Below are 25,859 nucleotides of genomic sequence, written 5' to 3' on the forward strand. Positions count from 1 at the left end.
GCTCTGGGGCTGTCGCAGAAACAACGACATATGAACTTTTACAAAACTTGAGCCTTACTTGTTATTCTTATTAAATGATATATTAATACAATAAATCTTTATTCTGTTTGTCATTTTTAATATATATGTTAACATAAAGAGTAAGCACAATTTAACAAATTACTTATTAAATTGTTAAATTTAACAAATGTACATTATTGTATTTATTTGTTTTACTTTAGTTTACTTTATCTTTAAAATCCAATACAAGCATTTCTGGGTGCATAGTGCCCTCATCCAACCATAAACAGCACCAACGTTATAATAACCTGCATGTTATAACAGAATATTTAAATCATCCACAGAATTATCATTTCCAATGTGTGTAGTGTAAATAAATAATTATTCAGCTGAATGGCAAAATTCTGTATAAATATAAATAAAGAGTACATTTTAAAATGTGTCTTTATGTTTTGCCTCTCTTTAAGTTATGTTATTTTAATCGAGTAATAATTTGTCAAAAAGTAATTAAATACATTCAGCATGAAATAAAACATTGCAGTGAAGGAAGCAGTAAACTTCCAGCTCGTACACATTCCCACGGTGGATTATGGGCAATTAGCCATCAATTATTATATATTATATAATTATTATAACTGAAATTAGAGCATTGTGGGTAATTTTTTTTTAACAAAAGTAGGGAATGAGTGGCTGACTCAGAATTCAGACACACCTACAAAATGGCAGACAGCGAAATAGTTGGTGGGGTTGGTGCCCTACACAGGATGCGTACTCTTCGTTTAGAGAGCGGAGGTACTGCTGTACAGAACTAATGATCTAAAAAATTTTAACACTCAAAAACTGTAACTAAACTGAAATAAGAATCCATGCAGGTCTTTAAAAGCTATGAAATAGTGAAAGTAGGCATTAATAATGCATGACCTTGCTTATTTCAGCATTATATATAATGTCCTATGGGACATTATCACATTTTCACCATAATATTTAATAGAAAGCTTTCCAAACCTTTCTTCTTATTGAAAAATGTATTAAGATCTGACAACAGTAGAGATTCTAACTGACCTAAGATTTTTTCTATGGTTTAATGTCAGGAATTGTGAAAAATGTGTATACATGTATTTGGCTAAGGTGTATGTAAACTTCTGACTTCAACTGTAGATTTAACAACTGGAGTCTTATGGATTACTTTTATGAAGCCTTTGCACTTTTTGAAGCTTTACAATTATGGTACCCATTTACTTGCATTGTGAGGACCTACAATATTCTTCTAAAATTTATGTTCAGCAAAAGAAAGAAAGTTATACACATCTGTGATGGCATGAGGGTGAGTAAATGAGAGAACTTGGGTGAACAATACCTTTAATCTAATATGACAAATCACTCTGTTGAAAAGGCCAGCGTATGTTGCTTTTTGGATGCTGGTGTCCAACATGGGATGCTGGTGCCCCCACAAGGCTTCTTAAAGGTATAGTTTATCCAAACATGAAAATTCTAGCATGAAACAAAGTGAAGAAGTATGGAAATTCATGCTAGTGTAATCTGGTCTTTTCAGCAGGGCAAGTCAGTATTTTACATATTCTCTTTTAGTAATTCGGTGTTCTTCAGTAGTAATGCTTAGTAATCAGGCGAGATAGCAGGCAGCCCGTTTACGGTTTGTCATTAAAGTTCCCAGCACATGGAACCTGCAGTGTTCACCTCACCTGAACCTTTGGTAGGTCTGTGAGATGTAGCTGTTCATGGGGGTGAGGTGGTCACTCTCGTCCTCAAACAGCTTGTTGGCAGCAGCATGCTGCAGCATCTTAGCCACTGAAGCCAGGTTCCTCCTCTGCTCTGAGTGTACCTGTCCTCCAGCGGTCATATCAATGATGTCAAAGCCATCAGGAGCCACAATGGCAGGGTTCATGTAACGGTAATAGAGCAGAGTCCCTACAATCTGTTGGAAGAAGATGTTACCATTCAAACAGCACATAATTTTGCTCGGTTCGATGAAATGTTTAGTCTTTCATTTATTGTGGTTTACCAGGGCAAGCAATTTTAGCAGCATTTCACATATGACAAGAACATGAAAATACTGTTTTAGTATAATAACAATTTATATAGACTTATTGATCTATACATTTCAAAGTGAAAATATATTTTAGAAGATCTGTAGATGTATTAAGACAAAAATTTTAAAAGACTGACCTTTAATAATTCATCCTCTGTGGCATCAGGGAATTTCTCATGAAGTGTGTCCTTCAGGACTTTAGCAATATATCTCATACCATAACTGCATGCATGCAAAAAAAAAAAACAAGATATGAAATGATGCAAAATAAAAATCACAAATCACCAGCATATTTGGCCATATTTTTAAATAAAAAGAGGTTAGCGATACATGAGCAAAATGTCAAATTCCATAATACTGACAATGTACTGAAAAAATCTGCAGTATCTTGTTTTCGGCTGACCAATGTTCGGTGCCATTACTTTATTTTTAAAGAAATTGTGCTGCCCCCTTATGCACAATGACACAATAAAGGCAAATAAAATGAAGGAACATTTCATAAGAGGCACATTTTATGAACACAATCAAATAAATGAAAATTAATGAAGAAGAACTGAACAGAAAGAATATGCATCTGATTGAAAGGCTGGGTCTGGCTGCTTACGGGATTGTGTCCAGCGATGACATGATAGAGCCGAGTACTTTATCTGTGACTGTGCGAAGTATCTGATTGGAGGATTCAAGTTTGACCCTCACTTCCTCATGTGAGAGAGCCTGTTCTGGTGTGACCTCATATGGAAGCTTACTGAGAAATAATGTTTAATAAAGTAAATATTTATTTACAGTAAAAATTCAAATTATAACACTTGTAAGGTAAGATACAATTTTTGTGTTCAGATGTGAAAAGTAAATATAATGTTAGCACTAATGGTAAAAAATAATTACATTAATGAGTGTAAATGAGAGTTGTGTGTAAGTGAACAACTATGTGTATACAGTTTGTGGAGTGTGAGTACATAGGTATGCAAGACCATTATTTTAAGAGTGAATGTGTATGAACCTGGCCTCTCCAGTAGCTGTCTCTAGCTGATTAACCCAGGTCTTGTAGATGTCTACAGGGTTAGTGTTGATGCCAAGGTTCTTGTCCTCGATGATCTCTTTAACCACAGGGCCTAGCAGCTGCCTGAGGGCATTCTGCCCGCGAGCACCACGGTAAAAGCTCAAAACCATCTTCATGACTGTAGGGTTCCCTGTCACTATTTCCTGGATATGATCCACCTTAGATCTGCCAGAGAAGTTAGAGCAAAGTTACAATCTGAATATTGTTGTGATATTTTCAATGTGTTATAATGCTACTGTACACAAAGGTCTAGTTGACATGGCATGTCACAGCAGTGCCTGCAGTATAATATGTTATACTACATCTGTGTAGAACTATTTTAAACAGCATTTGTTTCTAATTCTTTCACAATTAATATGCATGAAGTTGATATGACCTCATATTATAGGGATAGTTAACCTAACAATGAAAATTCTCATCGTCATGTCATAACAGATGTTATTTTTACAAGAATATCTTAGCTCTGTAGGCCGATACAATGCAAGTGAATTGCATTCTCCAGAGGTTAAATCCATATCTTCATTCAAGCGATATGATAGGTGTAGGTGAGAACCAGATCAATATTTAAATACTGTTTTTACTATAAATTCTCCTGCACGGTAGGTGAAGATATGCACGAAGAATGTGAATTGCCAAAAACAAAAGAAGGATGTTTCTCACACATACCTATCATATCACTCCTGAAGACAAGGATTTTAACACTGAAGTCTTGTGGATTACTTTTATTCTGCCTTTATATGCTTTTTGGAGCTTCAAAGTTCTGGCCACCATTTACTTGCATTGTATGGGCCTGCTGAGCTGAGATATTCTTATGAAATCTTTGTTTGTGCTAAAAACTGCCAAAAGGTGAATGCATTTTAAAATACACACTATTCCATACATTTATAATTTACAATATACAATACAATATATATAATATATATATATATATATATATATATATATATATATATATATATATTCAGACAGCAAAAGTCTAAGGCACATAAAACAAATTTGTCTTAAGATGGCTATTTATATCTTCAGCTTTAGTGTGTCAATAGGAAAATTACATTTTTCACATTTGCACAGTACTGTACAGTATATATTGTATCCAAAATAAGTTCTTAATTATCAAGAAACTGCTTAAAAAGCTGTTATTATAGAAGTTTGATCCAGAGTTTTTTCTACTGCATTTATATTCCACACAGAATCACAATGTTCTGTACTAAATATGTTTAAGTATTATTTGCATCTTACATGATCTCCTCTCGCAAGGCTGACTCAAAAAGCTTGAGCAGCAGGTATTCTTCACGCTGGTTAGATGCATAGTTATACAAAGTGAAGATCACAGTGTCCATGAACTTGGTGGATTTGTTCTGTGGCATTTGAAAGATTAGCTTGGCAAGGTATGAAGGGTTGGTCTGTTTTTTAAGGACAAAAACACATCAAAATAATGTTTTTAGAATGATATTAGAATTTACAGAATCAATAACTGATTTCTCCTAAAAGCCTTTGGTTAGCTGTTGTAAGGTGTTTAGCTGTGATTCAGCATTCCAGCATATTTCTAAACATATTTATATTGACCAAATTTAGTCTGTGAACAACAGGTACTTGTCTCACTTGTAGAAGGTAGAAGAGATGCTGATAGGCCTCCAGTTTCTTCCTCTTGTCTTTGCTCAGGCCCTTGATGCCCTGCTTCTCCCCCATGGCCAAATCCTCCTTACTCATTTTGTTCTTTTTGTTTTTCATTTTTTTGCTGTGTGACACCACATCCTGTCAGAGGAGACAACACAGCACTGGTTGGAATCATTAGGGTGAGTTGCACATGTCTCCTGCTGTGGGGCAAGGGCCTTTTTTGACTGGTTTGTACATCTGTAACTGCTTCTACTCTCATGAGACTTCTAAAATGAATTAAATTATTGTTTTCCCCCTCTCACTGACGTGTGTTTGTTGTATAATAAAATTTTACATCATGGGAAAACAAAACTATCCACATCAAAGGCTAATATAACTTCAAATAAGAGATGTGCACAAGTACTCGAATAATCAAGTACTCGTTCATCTTTAAGTATTCAACTACCTTAGTATAAACACTACACAATTATTGTCATTTATTTTCCTTTGTGCCTTTGCCTACTGTGGGCAACAATATAACGTCTTTTCTTACCTAAATCTTGACATTACAACTCAATGCATTGGTTGGCACTGTGGATACATAAAATTTTTAAAGGAATAGTTCACCCAAAAATGTCATTATTTAAAGTGATTGTATCTCTTCAGAAGAACTGAACTGTCCGCTTCCATGTATAAGGGCAAATGTTGTTTATGAATAGTGCTCATTCTTTCATCAGAAAAACAGGGTTAAAGGTTGAAGGCTGAACTTACCTTCTACATTTCTAGTAATCCATTAACTGTTTGTTTATGTGTTAAGAGTACTCGACTACAAACTTACTCAAAATGCTCATCCCTACTTCAAATAATTTATTTAATAAAACCATGGTTTTATTTACAATATCCTCAACAACAAGACATTTAAAATCACCAAATGAAAAATTTAGATTTTTCATCTAACCTGTAATGTGATCCTGTTCTTTACTAACAAGCCAATCTTAATATCCATCAAATTTAGATCCTTCTCATTTTGCTGATTAGCACGAATCTTGGTGACCACCTCTTCTCTGAGCCGTGTCAATTCCTGTTCTTCTTGTAGATCGAGGCTACTTTGTTCCAGCAAGTGCACAAATTTACGGACCACTGAGAGAGGGGGGTGCTGAGAACCAGCTAGAAGATGAAAAAAACACAATACTCTTAAACTTAAAAACAATTAATTGAAACTAAACTACACAAGTTCATATAATCAAATACTGTATATTAAGTATTACAATAAATATAATGAGGTAATTTACTCACTCAAAGTTCTGTAGTCAACTCTTGCTTTGTTAGCTTTAAGGAAAGCTTGAATCGTCACTATATCTTTCTCCTGAACACAAAATAGACAATGGAATAAGTATGACTGCACTTAAGATACTGTTCATGCACATCAGGGATTGTGAATGATGACTTACATGGTCTTTGAAGTACTGCAATCTCTTTGTGTACCCTTGTTTAGCTTTCCACATTTTCACCAACGACTGTAACTAAATAGTAGAGACAACAAACTACTGAACCACTGAGCCAGAAAAACTGGTATGAAATAATGTAATAAATGTCCATCAGTGATATAACTTTTACCTTAATCACAGTGACCACACTGTCTTGAAAGGTCTTTAATCTGTCTTTATAAGCCTTTCTTTGTTTGTAGCCCTTCCAAGATGCCTGTAGTCATAGAAAAAATCATATTTGACAAAAATAAATTAATATAAACAGTACATACAGTTTAGTTTTTTTAGTTTTTATTTTAATTTGAACAGAGTTGTAAAGAAAACAATACAATTCTGAATTTTACAATTCTAATAATTTTAACAAGTTTAGCCAATGTTTTGCATTTTTCAATACTTTCTCTGTATTACATTTCTTTTGTATTGTTAAAAGTGCTGTCAGTTGAATCAAACTTTTTAATCGCGATCAATCGCATAATTTTCCGTAGTTAATCACGATTATTCGCAGATTTTGAAAGTGCTGAAATTACAGTACTTCTACAGGACTTTTAATTATAAAGAAGACCAAAATACGCATGGGACTCTTATTTTGAAATGTGTGCGATCCCGGTTGTGAGGTCACTGACGGCTGATTCGCTGAGAAAGTGAATCTGTTTCAAACTGCTAACCTGAGCACCTGAGTTCAAACACTCAGTTCTTTTTGGGTGATTCATGAAAAAGATACAGTTCAAAAGAGTCATTTGTTTATGTATCTCTCACACTGGGTTTGTTGTTGCGTGAGATGCAGCGAGCTCATCAGAAAAAGAACGGGTAAAAAGCGGCGCAACACAGTGGTTGTGTGCATGCTAAAAATATATTCAATAAATCACAAGATGATATCTGACGAAACCGCATATGAACACTCACAATCCGACTGTCGCCAATGGAGAAGCAATTTTAAATTATTGTCGCAATTAATTATATTTGGTTGCATTTGCCACCATTTTAGTTGCTGTCTGGAGCCCTGATACACTTTTAAAATGAATCACATACGTTTACTCATTAATTTTGACAGCTCTATTTGTTAATGCTAATTTTTGTTAACTTTCACTGTCAGTGTCTTTTAATTTCTATTTGCAAAACACTTTCATGTGTAGTAATATGTGTACTGCAAAAAATATTTTTATGTGTACTCCTAAGACATAACTAAGAAATGACAGACACTATAACATTACAATCATAAAACAGTGGTCAAATATTAAAGTCTTGATATTAGGTAAACCTGAAGACTTAAACCTAGAACATTACAATTATATATATTTTGTAGAGATAATAGCGTGCAGTAAAACCAAATCTCAAGGACGTTGGTGGCCCTGAGCCAGTAATCAGGTTAAGTAGCAACACAGTGTGTTAAGAAGTATGCACCTGCAGTTTGATTACACTTGGTTCTTGGTTTTGTAGGTACTCCAGTCTGTTATTGTGGGCCTGCCTCACCAGGTATCCACGAATCAGAGCCTGCAGCTGGATGATGAGCGGCTCGTTAGCCAACCACAGCTGCTCTCTGTTATACTCCCCTGTTACACTACTAACAATGCTCTAGTAAGAGGGACAGAAGAACATACAAACTGAAATGCTTGAAAGAACTGCTGTGGTAATATATTTTAATTTACCACTAAAAACTCTAAACATATGTTTTTGCTAAATTATATACCTGTATATCTTCTTTGGTGAGCTGTGAGCTGTCGTGGCCAAAATTATCTGGCTCATCCCATGTCCCTTCTTTGGTTTCAATGTTATAGAAGTAATCATATTTATTCTTGATCTTGTGTTTCACCCATAAATTGCCACTGGTCCCTAAAGAAAACCCAATATGACAACAGTTAAAGCACTGTGAGCTCCTGTGAAGATTAGCATATACAGTATGCATAATTTGCCTCTTTTTGAAAACACTTTTTCTAGTACATATTTTACATATATAATAATTGATTATATTTCATGAGCATAAGGTAGACTGGAAGCCTTAAGACACAGCTAATTGAATGCTTTAATTAAAAGTTGACCCTACTGATCCCAGTCATCATTAGTGTGATAGAGTTACCTTGTTCTATTTGAGTGGTTTGCAATTGAGTGAGTTGAGTCTGGTAGATATGAGCACATTCAGACAGCAGTCCTTTAAGACCTGCATCAGGACACTGCAAAGCAGCCAGTGTGACCTTAGCATCTCCTTCAGAGATTGCCTTGTTAATGTCTGCTATTGCCTCAGCCACTGAAATGATACAGACAACATAACCAAGATTATATTACCTTAATGTTATACTGTGCGTATGCACTGCAACCACACAACGAGATGACTACTACGATATGAGATAAAAGTATTGCAGGAGTTATTAACCTTTAATAGGATTTATTAATTAGAATCTAATTTATTAACCTAAAAGGTATGTGTAAAAGAAATGAAACACCTTGTAGACTAAATCCCCATGATAGGTTTATTTATAGTTATGTGTTCATCTTACATTTGAGCGTGTCCTCCTGGTCCCGGTTGGCGGTATGCACAGCTTCCTGGATCTGGTCCAGCCACAGTAAAGCAGATTCATCTCCTGAGCTCTGTTACAGCCCAACACAGTACAGCGTCATCACATACTTAATACAAACTTGCACTGTCTGGTCAGACATGCTGTTATAAGCAAGCACACCACAGGCTACAGTACTTACATACAACCTTTTGTGAATTCAAGTGAAGGTGGGAGACTGGCCTATTATACATGCTGTGTAACTATTACTGTCAAGACTGGTTTCTCTCAGGCATATAAGTTGTTTAAGTGAAATACCTAGAATTTTCACAGCAGTGACATCTTTAAACAGCATGTCAGAAAATGTAACATGTTCAGAGATCACTATTATCGTCATCATTTTGTTATTATTATGATTAATCTATTTATTGTTGTACATTTACATTACTGTCTATTTACAGTAGACCTGTTGTAAGACAATTTTTTGTCCTCTTATATTGTCTCTGTGAAAATTAAATTGAAACTTGAAAATAAAATAATGTTATTTGCAAATAGATTTTGAAATTGGTAAGGCTCACTGTTAGGCCCAAAAATTATTTCAACATCAATGGATTTTCTGTCAGTGACATCCTGAAAGAAAACAAATATAATCTCCTTTACTTCAAGGGGCAAGACCTGAATAAAGTTTCAAACAGAGCAGAAGACCAATTTAACATGAAGAGAAATGTATACTATTCACACAATGCAGCATGAACTGTACATTCTTCAAATCTGAAAAAAATTAAATAAAAATACAATGTGAAAAAATTAAGACAGACAGACAGAAAGAATGAAAGACAGACATGAAAGAAGGAAGGAAGGACAGACAGGAAGGACGGACAGACAGACAGGAAGGACGGACAGACAGACAGAAAGAAAGAGACAGGCAGATAGACAGACATTTTCAAATGTTAAATATCAGGATTTTGATTAACTAATCACGCTCAGAAAACATAAGTAATTCTCGCATGAATAAGTACTATAATCTGCCACATTCATTTATTTATTATAGTCGTTGAGTTACTAATGAGGCCAGAAAACTTACCAAAATATAATCTTAGCATTCCTGAATACAATTAAGACATGCAGCAATATTTCCAGCTCACTGTTTGTAAACAGTCTGTTTGAAACCATTCAACAGAAGTCTCACATAATGAAGTATTTCCTGACATGCCTAACACATGAGCACTGAACAATTCAATCCAGACTCCCCAAGCCTTTCACAGGAAACAAGCACACACCCTTTAGGGAGGCATTAAGCTAAAAAAATGTATTTGAGCATAAACTTTACATTAACTTTTTTCAGCTAAAACATGTGATGGAAGAGTAGGATGAGTAATCCTCAGAAGAGATTCTAGTAGGTTATGCTTAGTTCAATGAACGTTGCAGTGTAAAAATTTACTAGAAAACCATGTGGAGAGTACTTGTGGTGCTGTTGTTACCATTGATGTTTGAGGACTCATTTCAAGAGACGGGTAAGTCAAACACTTCTCTCTAAGAAAGCAGTTACACAGAGATCAACACCTGATTTCTACGGGGATTCAGACTTGGGCTCAAGTCACAATTTTAAGGGCTTGTGACTAAGATTACTTGGCAGTCAACTTTGACTCTCCCAGTTGACACTTGACACTTTTAACTTCAGCTTTCTCCCTGTAGCTGTATTTGTTAGATTACACGTCAAATATATGTTGTTGAAAATCCTTTTATTCTAGTATGGTATATGGTAATAATGAATATGCTAGAAGATCTAAAGATTCAACCAGCTAATGTGAATTATTCACAAATGGTACTTGTCACAAATCTACTGACATTCACATAAAGCTAGAGAATATCTGAGAGGTTTGAGTGGTTGTACATTTCTGAGAGTGCAACAACTTGGACAGTCAGGACAGGATGTGAAATATACAACATATTTTAAAAAACAAGCACAAAACTGCATAATGTTTATTTGACTTAACTCCAAAAATAAGATACAACAATACTGTATAACAAACTGAAACTTATAGCTTTGTTGAGTCATACTCAGAGCTCTTTTATAGATTTGATGAGTTTATAAAGACTATATTAACAGCCACAATAAATTGACACTTGTTACTAATATTTGTATGTAATAATTTCATCGTAAGTCACCAATTCCCAATAAAATTATATATATATATATATATATATATATATATATATATATATATATATATATATATATATATTGTGGCTGTTAATATAGTCTTTATAAACACATCAAATCTATAAAAGAGCTCGGATCTTACATACAACAGTTAGTTCCGGTCCTCGAATCTGATTGGACGAGAGATGTTCCATGAGTATTGATGGACTCACACCATCAGCACTCAGATGCTTCAATGCGTGTGTGTTCACTCTGATTGTGTTCATGCCATTCTAAACTAAATTGTAAGAGCAGTGCAGATGTGTTAAGTGCATCTGTCTTTACATTTCATTTTGTAACATTACTTATTTTAGCCAGCAGGCGGAGGCAAAAGACCATTTTTGTAATATGAGACAGTTGGTGATGTGAAGTGAGTCAGCGTTACTCAGTGTTTATATTCAACAGTGCTCCGTGATCGCTCGTATTACTACACTACACTTCTAAATCTAGGAAATATCTTTAAACGGCTTTAAACTAACAACTTCAGCATTAAGGCTCATCACAGCTGAGAGACACAACAGACTGATTATTTACACTAACTCAAGGCGCTTACCTCTTACTGGAGTTTCCACATTGGATAGGACAAAATGGCGGAGGAGATTGCAGTTTCTATAGTGAAAGACTTTTGCGCACTGCCTACCGTGAAATAGGGAGGAATACCCCCACTTGGATAGCTGTTTTTCCACTGAGAAAATAGGATGTGTTTCACCAAAATTACATTATCTTCAGAAAGCTGACTAACAGACTACACACACACACACACACACACACACACACACACACACAAACACACAAACACATACACACACACACACACACACATCCTTGTTTCTCCAATATCAGCCCAAGCTGTGATACTAGTAGTTCTGAAGTGATGTTTTTGAGAGGCTTGGACACATCATATATATATATATATATATATATATATATATATATATATATATATATATATATATATATATGTGTGTGTGTTCAATAAAATAAACAAAAATTGACCAAACACTGAAAATGCTTCATATCCAAATTACTCAGGTGTGTCAGCTCAAAATGTCAAATACAATGTTTGCACACTGTCCATAGAAAAAAATCTGAATTGTATTCTATGCATTATTTTTTATATATATTTATTTTGTACTTTATTGAGCACGTTTTGCACTGTTAAACCTCTGAACAGAAAGAAGAAAAATATTTTGTCTATGATTACAGTGTGCAAAGTTTGAACAGTTTGAAATATAATGAATTAATCTAAGATCATATTTTATAACAACACTTTAATGTTGTATTTTTTTTTTTCCCCCCCAACATCAACAGATGTTGCATGCAATACACCACGCCCACCATTTCAGCCAAAAACATTTTTTGGAAGAACGGTGTGTAAGGTTACACAGTTCCCCAACTCATCCATCGACCAGCCTGCGATAAATGTCAGTGATAATGTCTTCAACCACACCACTGGAATTCTCAGCACGAAGATAATTCCATATGCCTATATCGTAGCAATCATTATTGGAATCCCCTCCAACGTCTTTGTGCTGGCTTGCCTCAGTAGAAAAAGGAATCTATCCACTGGCATCCTGTATTGTAGCCTAGCCGTTTCAGATCTACTCCTGCTAGTTTCTCTCACACTCAGAGTCCACTATCACATCAATAACAACAGCTGGATCTTTGGAGAGCTCATCTGCAAGTTGGTGACTGCCTGCTTTTACGGTAACATCTACTGCTCAATCCATGCCCATATGTGTATATGTGTAATGCGATACCTAGCAGTGGTTCATCCATTCCGTTACAGGGGACTGTCAAAAAGATACTGTGCGATCTGGGCAAGCTTAACTGTATGGGTGGTTTTTGCAATTGCTATGGTACCAGAGTTTCTGATTCAGCAGAGCTACTACGTTTATGGGCAAGAGATCATAACGTGTCATGACATCCAGCCCTATGACGAAAAATCTTACCGAGCTTTAATTCCATACAGATTCAGCCTGATATGCCTGGGATTCATCCTGCCCTCATTGATCATTGTCTTTGTTTATGGATCTATTATCCATCATCTAAATCGCTCCAGCCGTGACTGGGAGCATTACATCAAGGCAAGCACACTGGTGTTTGTGATATTTTTATTGTGCTTCACCCCAAGTAGTGTATTTCATTATATACATTATGTAAAGCTGTACACTCAGAATCAAGATTACTTGTATCAGTACTACAGAGCAGCAGTATGTCTGTGTTCCTTCCACAGCTGTCTGGACCCCTTCCTCTCTTATCTCTTAACAAAGACTTCAACTTCCCAGCCTAAGTTTAGATCCTTTACTTCTGGAGCTGAGAAGCCTTCTTTCATTATCTAAAGCCTAGGGATTTCTAAACATCAGGATGTTTTTGCTGTGGGCCCTGCATGAAGGACTTCCTTATCTACAGTGGTTCATCAGTGGGTTAAGGATGTTGTTAGGGTTAGACCCATCTAACTTAGTCCCTCAGTAGAGCTTGTTAACAGTGTAAATTGTGTGAGAATACCTATGTACATTATTAGCACAAACAGTGAACATAAAACATATAATAATTAAAGAAAAACTGAATTTGTGGGACCAGTAGAGAAAAGTCTAGTATTTTAACAACACTATTAGTAATCTCAATCAGATGGTCATTATCACAAAATAAACCCAAATGGGTTTATTAAGACCCTTTTGCAAAGTGGAGGGGTCTTGTATTACCCTGAAAGGGTTTATGTTGTGATAATGACCAGCTGATTTATTGATTTAAATTTAAATGATTTGATTATGTGTGTATTGCTATGATCTAGCACAGTGTGCAAAATTAGTTGAGAGCGCTAATTATACGGCTTAACGATCATTGAACAAAAATATTTGGTGCTGTGTAATAAGCCAACGTATTATCAGAGGTCTGAAAATGTTAAAGATGGCTTACAAATTACAGAACCAGAATAAACAATAGATTGTTCCAGATGCAAAAAGTAGCCTTCACTTTCAAGAAAACAAAGAGGTGACCTGAACTCTCAGACATTTTATTGGTTTTGGACAATGTTATGGTATTTTCACCTTGCAGATGAGGACCTTAGTGTGCAGCAGCAGATCATGATAGTGTTTCCCCATGGCAGGGTTGACTCCCTGTAGTTTAGCTGTAGGGAGGAGCAGGGCGGCGAGTGTCTTCTCTGGATCTCCAGAATTTAGGGCTTCATTGATCTCAGCTATAGCAATGACTCCTGCACAGAAAAAAAAAACAATTGACATGATAACCTAGTATTCAAACACCTTTTATCTAAACACTCATTAAAAAATATGTGAAAAAGAAAGAGTGAAATATGTTTCCATATGGGAGTGTATATGTATTGCTTCACTGTCTTTTGGGTAAGATCAACTGTACTTTATTAGGTAAATTAATGACAACTAGTGCTGTCGATTTAACATGGGATTTTAGTGTGGTTAATTATATAAAAAAAATAACATGATTAATTGCATAATTCATTTTTAACATGCCCTGTACATAAATTCCGTAATATGGAATGATTGACTATTGGAACGATTCAAGCTTGATGTACCACCTTGATGCAGTAGGGGGCAGTCAGCACTGCAGCTGTACAAACAATGCATCTCATCAAACCAACGAGCAGGCATCTCAGCCTTCCACAGACATGCTTTTGTGCTCAAAGACAGCTAAACCGAGCTGGGATCTTGAGATTTTCAAACAACAATAGGGTTGAGCATAGTTTAAGGTTTTTAAATGTTTCAAACTGTTTAACTTTGCACATTGTCCTGAAAAAACAGCGCTTAGAAATAGAGGCGCTGCAAACTAGTGAGACGCGGCACAAACAAAATGAGATGCTCCAAAAGCATATGTCTGACAGTAGTTCAATAGTTGTATTATGCTCAATGATATGAAAAACAATATATATATAAATATATATATATATATATATATATATATTTTTTGACTTTTAAAGCCACTTTGTATCTCTAAATTAGGGATGTTAATAATTAATTGATAATCTGTTAGTCCTCGTTAATACTTTTAATGATTAATCTTATCGATCGTCGATTAATTATTTTCAGGACAAATGTGTTCAGTAATCATGCCAGCTTTGATAAGGCTGACCTATACAGTCATCCGCCGCTAGAGGGAGCTTGCGCACTGCACGTCACATCTTCTCCGCATACTAGAAGAAGATGCACATATGAAGATGAAGCGGGCTCATTGTAAACAGTGTTCGAGGGGTTTTCTATAAATTAACATTATGTTTTCCATTTACACTGTGATAGTTTTTTAAAGTACAACATGAAAACAAGCACAGTTGGTCTCCTTGTTTCATCCCAACCTACAATTACGTCAGTGATCGCCAGAAAAGCAGATTCAGCTGACATCTCACCAGCACCAGAGAAACTGTATGCAATGTAGGCTACTGTGTTTACATAGCATGTTATGATTTGACTTCATTTTAAATAAAACAAATACGTCCAAAGGTCCGAATTGTAAGTTTTAATGAACTCAAATATGTAAACTAGGGCTGACAACGTCGACAATAAAAAATGGTCAACAAAAAATGTTGTTTGATCTAATTTAATGTAACATGAGATAACTTTAAACTCTAATGATGATGCATGAGAGCAGCACTGCAGCTCTCACCTGACTGAGGAGAGGAAGAATTACACTGCTCACAGTCCAGATGCATTCTATAAACTTTCAAAACAGCGTCAGGTGATGTAGATCACAAAGTATGAGGGAATTATAATGCAATAATGCTAAATAAGTAAATACAGAAGCACTCTCGTTGTGGAATAAATGGCTGTAGCTGCTGCTCCTTTAAAGACACTCGACACGCAAGTTTTGATTCAGTATTATTCAGTATTCATATCAGTTACATCACTGATGTAACACCCCGGCATTACATATTAAATGCAGTTATGTTTAATGCGGTATAGCTTTATTAAAGTTAAAATAATATGGAAGCAGATCATGTAAATAACTACAAACTCCAAAACTGGCATTTGTCTGTACAGTTAGCACCTCATCTATGAGTTGTGCGAATGTCCCAATCTGAGGGGGAGAGATTGAAACTGCACCCGGCTGATGCACACACTGTCACGGGGACGCTCCTCCCTTGATCGTGCACACTTGCTGCAACTAGATTATAACGTGATGGCTCACGACTTACTGAATCATAATATATGCCACTGTGCATTTCTTATCAATTGGCAATACTGGCAATACTCAGCTTTATTAATACGAGAGAGTTTGCTTTTTTGTGAGTTTAAGATGGATTGAAGCGAACAGAAAGGTGAGAGGGGAAGTCTTCGTCCCATTATACACTGAAACAAAATATGTTTTTTTTTTTTTTTTTTTGGCTTGTTTTCGAATATAAATATGTAAAACTCCTTTAAAACAATGTACATTTACTTTAGCAGCTAGACTATACTGCAGAAGAAAAAAAGTTTTTCTGAGAATGTTGAATATAATTTAAAAAATAAAAAATATTTTACAAAATCCTTTAAAAAAAGATGCATTCACCTGAGAAGCAGCATATAAGATATTTAGACTTGCTTTTAGAGAATAGATCTTGAATATAATATATTTTGTCTTTACTGCACTTTGCAGAAGTATAACCAAGTGAAAAATACACTTTTATACAAAATACACTTACTGTATATTTAAGACAAATTCTCTTAAAGCAAGTCTAAATATCTTATATGTTGCTTCTCAATTAAATGTATCTTGTTTTAAGGAATTTTAGATATTTTTAAATGGAAAACAAGACAAAAACACTTGATAACAATAGGATTGTTTAATTAAAAATGTTATAAAATTTATAACAAGTATTTGTTTCCCACTTTAATTCAGTGAATGTCATTTAGAGGTATTTTTAAAAGATGATTTTGTCCTCTATATAGTTAGGAAGCACGTTTAATACAACCTTTTAAGTCAGTGCACAAGCAGAATAATCGGTTAAGAGCTAATGATTAATCTTTGCAATAATCGCCAAATATTCGAATAATCGTTCGATTAATCAATTATCAAAATAATCGTTGGTTGCAGCCCTAATGTATACAAGTTATATATCTTGAATACAAGCTATTATTAACAGTAATTCATTCAAATAAATTAAACAATTCACAAAATCATACTAAACATAGCCTAAATGTATTAAAATACACTGAAGTAAGAATACTTTAAAGGTGCACTCAGTAACTTTTGTCTTTGTGTCATCTTGGACTCTGACACCTAGTGGTTTAGTGGAACCAAGTGTATTCATTTAAATTATATTTAAACAGAAGGCTACTCGCACATATTATATGGAGTCCTTCACATAATATGCGTTTTGCAGTATCAACGTTAACGATAAATACATTTATTGATTGTTAATATCCACAATGATTGATTATTAAAATTTCTGAAAATTGACATCCCTAGGCTAAATGCTTTACTTGTCTTTTGCCACAATATATGTAAATGATGTAATGTATTTGAATGTTCTGAATTTTAATATGTATTACAAATTACTACTTTTTGGGGCAACAGTTTGACTTTAGTTAAATAAAAGTCATCAAAATCAAAATCATCATCTTATAATTGTATCTAATGTTATAATGTTACACCCCCTATCTCATGTAATAAGCTTGTATTTTGAAACAATAACATGTTTGGGTCCCTTACTCTCATGCTCCTCATGGACCTGCATATTTACAGTGTCGATGGACTTCTGAACATCATTCCAGGTGAGGAACTCTTGTCCCTGGGCGAGAGACTCTGCTCTGAGTCTGATCAATGTGTCTGCATATCTGAGTCGAACAAAGCCAAGAAAGGCACACGGTGAAGTTAGTTTCATGTTACATCTCAGTATAATAGTGCCAGGTACCTTTCTTGTTCACTGAATTTTTCAGTATCACTCTTACCTCTGCATATTGTCAGCATCCAGGTTACTGAAGCCCATTGGAGAGTCACTGAGCTGCTCAATCACAGCGACTGAGTCTTTAGTGTCCAACACCTCATTTAACACAAACACGGCAGAAAGCATCTCCACAGCTACACACAGCTCCTCATGAGTAAGACCACTCTTGTTCTTATGCATAAAAGAGAAAGATGGCCAAAACATAAACTTTTTTTTTGTATGTAGGTAAGGACAAGAAAGAAAGTCCTGAGGACTGTGCCACAGAGGGCCTTTAAATGGGTGGTTGATGAATAACGTGACGACTGACAGTTATTTAAAATTAACAATATATTTTCATTTGTGTTCCACAGAAGAATGAAACTCATATGAGTTTGAGACAGCATAAGGGTTAGTAAATGATGAAGGAAAAATGAACAAAAGCATGCACATCCAATGGCAAAAAAGCTCAATGTGGGTGCCCAATTTGTCTGATGAAGAGCTGTAGGCTCCAAACGCCTGGGCTCTCGCTTAGGCGAGAACATTAAAATAAAATGATCTAATTTTGGAATTGTGATCTGCCGACTTTTCTCTCTTTTAGTAATTGATAAAATAATTATAATTTTGGTGTAAACTGCTCCTTTAACATCTAGACATTAAAATTAATATGAATACATAAGTGAAAGTTTTCAGACAATTTCTTTAGTTCTTTCATTATTTCTAATCACCTTTTTTGCCTTCACTAGTTTATTTTGAGTCACAATGGTTTAATATGGGTTTAGATGGAGTGTGGCATGTAACACAGAAGTATATGTCAATTTCCTAGGAGTATTTCATATCAACTAGCCAAATACTGACCTGAGATCCAATCTGCAGGCTGAAGAGCTCTGCCTGGTACAGGCTGGCAGCAGTGTGGTAGACGATGGGTAACTGGGCCTCTGGGTTCAGCAGCTCCTCCACTGTCTCTTCTGGAAAGCCACGCCGAATAGCTGCATTGATTGCAGCAACAGCCTCCTGCTCTGTGTCAATCAAAAATATCATATAAACAGATAGTCTGAAAAAAAAATCATGCAGCAGCAAATGTTTCAAATTATGGACAACTCTACTCACTTAGAGGCACTTTGATCTTGTAACATATTTACTTGTCTTAGTTTTTGTACTTGAATAGTATATACTGCCACTTGCTGAAGAATAATTGTAACAAAACAATATATAGAATAAAGCAATACATTTAAACATTAATCAAACTGTTGTTTTCTAGCTTTAATATATTATTTCCAAATCCAAGACTGCTAAAGGGATAGTTCACCCACTCATGAAAATTCTCTCATCATTCCCTCATCTTAATTCCATCACAGGTGTGTATGACTTCTGCAGAACAAAAATTAAGATTTTTTGAAGAATATTTCAGCTCTGTAGGTCCATACAATGCAAGTGAATGGTGGCCAGACCTTTCAAGCTCCAAACATTTCATATAGGCATCATAAATGTAATCCATACTCCAGTGGCTAAATCAATATCTTCAGAAGTGATATGATAGGTGTGGTTGAGAAACAGATCAATATTTGTCTTTTTTCTTCTTTTTTTTTTTTTACAATAAATCTCCACTTTCACTTTCACATTCTGAAAGTGAAAGTGGTGATGTATAGTAAAAAAGGATTTAAATATTGATCTGTTTCTCACCCAAACTGATTGGATCGCTTCAGAAGACATATATTAAACCGCTGGAGTCGTATGGATTACTTATATGCTGCCTTTGTGTGAGTTTTTAAGCTTCAAAGCTCTGGCCACCATTAACTTGCATTGAACGTATCTAAAGAGCTGAGATATTCTTCTAAAAATCTTTATTTGTGTTCAGCAGAATAAAGAAAGCCATACACATCTGAGATGGTATGAAAGCGAGTAAATCATGAGAGAATTTTCATTGTTGGGTGAATTATCCCACAAAAAGCCAAGGGTGCATGTACATGTACAACATACTTCGTCTCCCGGCCTCTGAAATCTCATTACAGGATGTGATGACCCTCTGGATCTCTTCCCTCTCTAGCTGTGCACTGGAACCACCATCCTACAAGGAGATGTAATAAATGTGCTCATCAAACTAATTTCACCTGACTTTGACTCTTGGTCAAGAGGAAGCAGAGTCTACTTCAGAGTACCTTAACTTTATGTTCCCTGTAGGATGCGAAGTGCTCCAGGTAACAGTGAGCGTTGGCGTCAGTGACTCCCACAAGACCAAGGGTAGGTAATCTAAGACTGGACAGGAGGGCTTTCTGATCCTGAGCATCAATAGCTTGGTTTACTTGACTAACTGCTGCTGATGCTACAAAGAGAAAATCTGCATTATTTTTAAACCTAGAGAATAAATATAATATCCATATTGGTCTAGAATGACATATATACAAATGTTATGTACTCCTACAGGCCCCTCAATGAGGCTCAAGTACCCTTTTAATTTTTGTCCACCATTTATACCACTTATATTTGTTTAATCTATTGACAGTCCTAATATTGGAACCCATATCAATGGTTGAAAATTGCTGATCTACTTGTATAATATTACAAATTCAAGGTTCCATTTTTATGAATGTATTCCCCAAAAAACATCTGAACATCCTCTTAGGATCCTCTTAATGCACATGTGAAATCATGAGGGGTTATGTATAAATATAACAGAACAAAAATGAGTAATAAAGATGTAAGTGCCAAACTTACTGTTTACAAGATCTACATTAGTCTGGATCTCTAGCTGTGTCAGTAATTCTTCATATACATCTCTCTCTTCAGTTGCAATAGAGGAGCGCTGAACACACATACAGACAAAGTTATGTGAGTCACAATTAGAGACATAGTGTTTTTAAAAGTTAAATAAAACAAAAGAAAAATCAGGGTGGGTGAATTCTGGTAAAAGTGAGCCATGACTCTCTAACATTGCGCCCTTGAGCAAGAAACTTAAGACTCTTTGCTCAAGGGGGATTGTCCATTTAATAAGTTGCTCTGAATACATTTAAAAAATATATGAAAAATGCTCTGAGCAGTTATTCAGAGGTCTGACACTGCCCCGAAACACCATTCACACACCCTTACCAGTGTACACACAACAAAAAGACTCTTTAGGTGATTGGATGATACTGGAGTCAGCTAAATATGTGTGAGGAGTGTTAGAAAACATCAGCATGAAGGCAAGGCTGATGCTGTGTTATTCCTTAATCTAAATCCTGCTGATTTTGCAAGTAAACAAATGCTGGACCTTGTTGGAAAGGAGGCTCTTTGCAGAAATAAAAACAAACTGGCTTTACATTTACCTTTTAGTTATTTTAATACCAAACAAGCCCAGCAAGATATTACCGGAATACTACTCCCTGTGCATTATTAGTGAAAAGGTTCAGATATTCACTTGTTTGGGAGTTTTCACTTAATCACAGAGCATAAGTATCAAAGTTTGCTGCTATGAGAAATCCTTGTTCTTACATTATATTTAGACATAAAGCATTTAATTTATTCTTGTGGCCTACAATCCAGGTAAAGGTTAAATGCGTAAAATCACTATATGCATATTTAAGCAGCTTTGAACTTTGACCTAAACAAATTTTTTCCACAACTATTTTAAAAAAAAAAAAAAAAAAGGTTTAAACATAAAAAAAAGGTTATCACCGATAACACAAATGCCATGAAATCAAGGCACAAACATTCTTTTAAAATAATTTCAATTATAAATAATCATTTAGTTAGGCTTTTTTGCACACTTGTTCGACCTTGCACTAATGGTTGTATTAAAAATAAGTACAAAATAAATACACAAATGACTTTTCATGTCTTAGAAGTGGTGTACCAGAAGAAGGGGACAATGATTTTTACGGGCAATTAACAATTTCAAATATATGTTCTAAAAAATTAGCAAAACAGAGTCAAGCCATTTCATATCATTACAGGAAAAAACTGTAATGCTTTTTCATGACTAAAAAAGTCAAGGGACAAGTTTGTAAACATATTTTGATACCGACCCAAATGATGTCAGAAATAACATATTTTGTGAAACACAAAGTTGTCTTTACACAAGGGGGCGCTAGAAGGCTCACAAAACTGAATCCTCCATTGATCTGCATTCAAATCATTCAAAACGTTTTATCTCATATATATTTTCCACTCTGGAGAGTAATTTATAATTAAAACTGATAGTTGCAAGGATTCATACTTGATAAATCTGCCACAGCAGTCTCTATAAAATATATATTTTTAAATCCTCCAGTAACAATTGATTGTGATTGGCCCATTCAGATCAGCGCTGCCAAAAGTAACAGGTGCCCTGTGACAGTGCCGTCTATGCGCTGCCTGCTTCAGCAGTGGTCTAGTGGTCTATTGTCGTGTTTTTCAGTAAATAAATAAATAGATATAGTTTATTAATTGATTTAAGCAACGTATTTTACGATTTTCAATAATTCAAGAACTTTTTAAGCACCTTAAAACAAAATGTCTATTTTCAAGGATTTTCCAGGACTTAAATTTGAAAACGTCAAATTCAAGTATTTCAAGCAACTTGTACGAACCCTGTTATATGCTGTCTTTTTGTACTTTTTGGACCTTCAAAGTTCTGGACATCATTCACTTGCATTGTATGGACCTACAGATCTGAGATATTCTTCTAAAAATCTTTCTTTCTTCTTCTGAACATAAACAAAGTCTTTCACATCTGTGATGGCATGTAAATGATGAGAAAATTCTAATTTTTAGGTGAACTATCAAGTCAATGGATCACACTGCATAGTAAATGATGACGACTTCTGCTAAAACCGGCCTCAAATTACTACATACTGTATGAACACTACCAGTCAAAAGTTTAGATAGACTTAACTGAACTTATTTTTGTCATGATCTTAAAAATCTTATGATCTAAAGGCTTATGCTTAAATGCTTGAAATTAGTTTTGTAGACAAATATAAATGATGCCTACATAAGAAGATGAATATAATAATGAAAGACATTTTGGTAATGCATACAGTAATTCATATACTTCCATTTGTGTTATTTCATAGTCTTAACTACTATTCTTAAATGTTGAAAATATTAATAATAAAGATAATAAAGTAAAATAATAAAAGTAGTTGGGTCTATATTAAGGATGTCTTAACTTCTAAAATGACTATCTAGATTACCCGTCCCGAGGCCTGATCCTCTTTCCTCCTCTTAGCTTTGCTCAGCGTGTCCTGGTAGGCCTGAGCCAATGGCTTTTGTGTGTTTCTCAGTGAGGCATTTGGATTCTGCAGAGCAACCATTGTGCTCTCTGCATGACCTTTGTCAATGGCCTCATTAATGGCAAAGACAGCAGCGTGTACTGCAGAGAAAAGGCACAAAAACATTTAAAAGATGCTTTAGGATGAGGATAATATACATTATATGTATTTATTGTAGACAGGTGTACTTACAAATGGCATATATATTTTTATACTGTAGGACATAAATTAAGTAGCAACTCACATGCTGCTTCATCTACTGAAAGCTCATTGGCCAGGATGCCACCAATCTTGCTGAAGGTGGGCATTTGGATGCCATATTTCTCCAGCTCTTTCCTCATGTTACTGATCTCCTCCTCTACAAGAAAGAGGATATTAAATGTCATGACTGTGTCTGGTATTCATTTATTTACTATCATAGTGCAGCACAAGTAACCTGCTCATGAATCCATCAAGACATATGGAGTGACACCATAGAGCCCCATGTGTTCTACAAATATGTCATGACAAGAAACAATGTCATGTTATTCCCCATAACATGAATCTAACAGGATTGGCACAAAACGTGATTTGAAAGAAAAATGTTATAGGTTATATTCATATATTCACTTTTCTATTCAAATGATAAGTAGCCTATTTGAATAAACTTACTCTGACAGGGTTAAATAATGTAGCGCTGTAGGATTAGGGTTATGAAATATATGTATAAAGATAAATAAGTACAGTTTTGGTACAAGGCTGAAAAGCTGTGGTTACTGTAGCCCTGATCCTGTACTTTAGGCCTGAGGTGGGGGGAAGTTATGTAAGTTTTGCAAAAAACTTTTCAAACAAGAAAAAAATAAACTAAAACTTTCCTGAGAATGACCCTACTAATCACTGTTCTGTACCTGTGAAGTCAACTTTCCCCAACAGGTCCTGGATCTGTGGGGCAATTCCCAATTTGAAGAGGTACAAACTGCAAAAAAACAAACAAAACAAAAAACAGTGATAAAAGCATTATATCATGTAGTTAGCGTGATCAAACAACAGCAAGATAATGATTATTCTCAGAGATAACAGAGCTGCTGGTCATGAACACTGGGGAGAGGACACACAATGAGTTTGAGATCAAAAAATTTGAACACTCTTTAAAACGTTTACCCACAAGATTATTAGCAATGTTAGTATAGCAACCTTTGTTCACACTGTCCAGCTCTTTTTTTCTCCCCAGTATATGACATTTTGTATGCCTGGATGGGAGGAAGCAGTCCATCTAAATGAACTGCTAAAATAGAAAACTGCACAAGTTTAGAAGCAGAGCAACCATTAATGCATCTAGGTTGCTAATGCTCATGCAAACAAAGCATCAGCATCTTGAGATCTAATATAATACAACCAAGTTATATGAGATAACCAATTAACATAGTAAAGGGATAGTTCACCCAAAAATGTGGATTCTGTCTTAATTTATTAAACATAATGTTGTTCTCTGGAACACAAAAGGAGATGTCAAGCAGAATGTTAAGACTAAAAGTCTCTGTGACCATTAATTTTAATTGCACCTTTACAATGAAAGTGAATGATATAATACTTTTGTGTTTCACAGAAGAAATCAAATCATAGAGCTTTGGAAAAATACAATGGTAAGTAAATGATGGCAGAATTGTTTTCTTTCTTTTTTCTGCGGTTGAAATAACCCTTTAAGTGATTAATTATGCCTCATTTTCTAAATATGTTTTTCTGCAAAACAGACCATTACGACAGATCACAAAATGTGAAGTTATAAGATTCTTCCACAAGATGGCAGTACAAAGCTGAGCCAATTGTAGCCCAAATCCACTGCATACAATTAGAGTCAAACGCTATTGGAAACTGTATTAAACTTTTATCTGTCTGCTGATTGAGGACAAATAGAGGAGTAATTAATTATTGAAGAGTTATGAGTGTTGTGCACTTGAGCATGTTTATGTTAGATAGACCCAGTTTGGTGTAAATTTATACTCGCTTGTATAAGAGATGTAGGTCACTACGGCTGATGAGTCACAAGAGGATCAATTACATTATTTAGAGCCAAACTGATAGCAGAGCTATGTGGACAAAGACTAGCTTTCAGACATCTACACTCACCGGCCACTTTATTAGGTACACCTGTACAACTGCTTACTCATGCGATTATCTTTTCAGCCAATCGTGTGGCAGCAGTGTAATGTATAAAATCATGCAGATATGGGCCAGGAGCTTCAGTTAATGTTCACATCAACCATCAGAATTGGGAAAAAAGTGATCTCAGTGATTTCGACCATGACATGATTGTTGGTGCCAGACGGGCTGGATTGAGTATTTCTGTAACTGCTGATCTCAGAAAACAGAAAACAGAGGCTGCAGTGGGCCTACCATTTGTGTAACTCAGCAGAAATCCAGATCTGTCGACCATGCAATGTTTTTCCAATCGTCTACTGTCCAGTTCTGGTGAGCCTGTTCCCACTGCAGCCTCAGTTTCCTGTTCTAGGCTGACAGTAGTGATACCCGGAGGGGTCATCTGCTGCTTTAGCTCATCCACCTCAATGTTCGATGTGTTGGATGTTCAGAACATGCTGAACTCCATCTAAAACTATTTTAATCAGCATTTAATTATTATTATGCATGCAGCTTTTACAACCTCATATTAATTAAAAGACTGCATTAAATATTTGTACTTTACCGTAATGTTTTCACACCACAGGACTTCTTAAAATGTGGTGCAATTAGGTGAGTACAAATTATGAATGATTGAAAGAATTAAATAATGTCAAAAACAAATGTGCACATCGTACATCAACTACCCATACATACATTTTAACCTATAAGTTCGATGTTGGAAAATAAAAAGTTCATGGACATGCTATTTATCAACAACCAA

General features: G+C 35.2%; 2 protein-coding genes across 2 annotated transcripts in view; one reads left to right on the top strand and one right to left on the bottom strand.

Annotated features, from left to right (window-relative positions):
• The window catches only part of iqgap2 (IQ motif containing GTPase activating protein 2), a 66,040-nt gene that overhangs the window by 11,120 nt on the left and 29,061 nt on the right, over nt 1-25,859 (bottom strand). Inside the window, exons 6-29 of the mRNA XM_052101137.1 lie at nt 23,869-23,936; nt 23,226-23,339; nt 22,904-23,082; nt 20,466-20,553; nt 19,910-20,073; nt 19,731-19,818; nt 18,609-18,769; nt 17,779-17,945; nt 17,540-17,664; nt 13,933-14,096; nt 8,683-8,773; nt 8,265-8,432; nt 7,878-8,020; nt 7,592-7,762; nt 6,321-6,404; nt 6,155-6,226; nt 6,000-6,069; nt 5,662-5,870; nt 4,710-4,862; nt 4,347-4,510; nt 3,048-3,272; nt 2,652-2,792; nt 2,185-2,269; nt 1,701-1,933 (exon numbers count right to left, since the gene is read on the bottom strand). Coding sequence (XP_051957097.1) covers nt 1,701-1,933; nt 2,185-2,269; nt 2,652-2,792; nt 3,048-3,272; nt 4,347-4,510; nt 4,710-4,862; nt 5,662-5,870; nt 6,000-6,069; nt 6,155-6,226; nt 6,321-6,404; nt 7,592-7,762; nt 7,878-8,020; nt 8,265-8,432; nt 8,683-8,773; nt 13,933-14,096; nt 17,540-17,664; nt 17,779-17,945; nt 18,609-18,769; nt 19,731-19,818; nt 19,910-20,073; nt 20,466-20,553; nt 22,904-23,082; nt 23,226-23,339; nt 23,869-23,936 — 3,327 coding nt within the window. The remainder of the gene's footprint in view (nt 1-1,700; nt 1,934-2,184; nt 2,270-2,651; nt 2,793-3,047; nt 3,273-4,346; nt 4,511-4,709; nt 4,863-5,661; nt 5,871-5,999; nt 6,070-6,154; nt 6,227-6,320; nt 6,405-7,591; nt 7,763-7,877; nt 8,021-8,264; nt 8,433-8,682; nt 8,774-13,932; nt 14,097-17,539; nt 17,665-17,778; nt 17,946-18,608; nt 18,770-19,730; nt 19,819-19,909; nt 20,074-20,465; nt 20,554-22,903; nt 23,083-23,225; nt 23,340-23,868; nt 23,937-25,859) is intronic.
• On the top strand, nt 9,352-13,915 carry f2rl2 (coagulation factor II (thrombin) receptor-like 2). Its single transcript, XM_052101146.1, has 2 exons — nt 9,352-10,193; nt 12,194-13,915. The coding sequence occupies exons 1-2, from the start codon at nt 10,130-10,132 to the stop codon at nt 13,222-13,224; spliced, it is 1,095 nt and encodes a 364-aa protein (XP_051957106.1). The 5' UTR covers nt 9,352-10,129; the 3' UTR covers nt 13,225-13,915.

Source organism: Xyrauchen texanus, chromosome 3, assembly GCF_025860055.1.
Source record: "Xyrauchen texanus isolate HMW12.3.18 chromosome 3, RBS_HiC_50CHRs, whole genome shotgun sequence".
Taxonomy (NCBI): Eukaryota; Metazoa; Chordata; class Actinopteri; order Cypriniformes; family Catostomidae; genus Xyrauchen; species Xyrauchen texanus.

Bases quoted from the DNA above. Each gene is read 5' to 3' on its own strand.
- f2rl2 (XM_052101146.1), top strand. From the start codon at position 10,130: ATGTGGAGAGTACTTGTGGTGCTGTTGTTACCATTGATGTTTGAGGAC. The intron at 10,194-12,193 runs GTAAGTCAAACA...CAACATCAACAG, and splicing joins GGACTCATTTCAAGAGACGG to ATGTTGCATGCAATACACCA.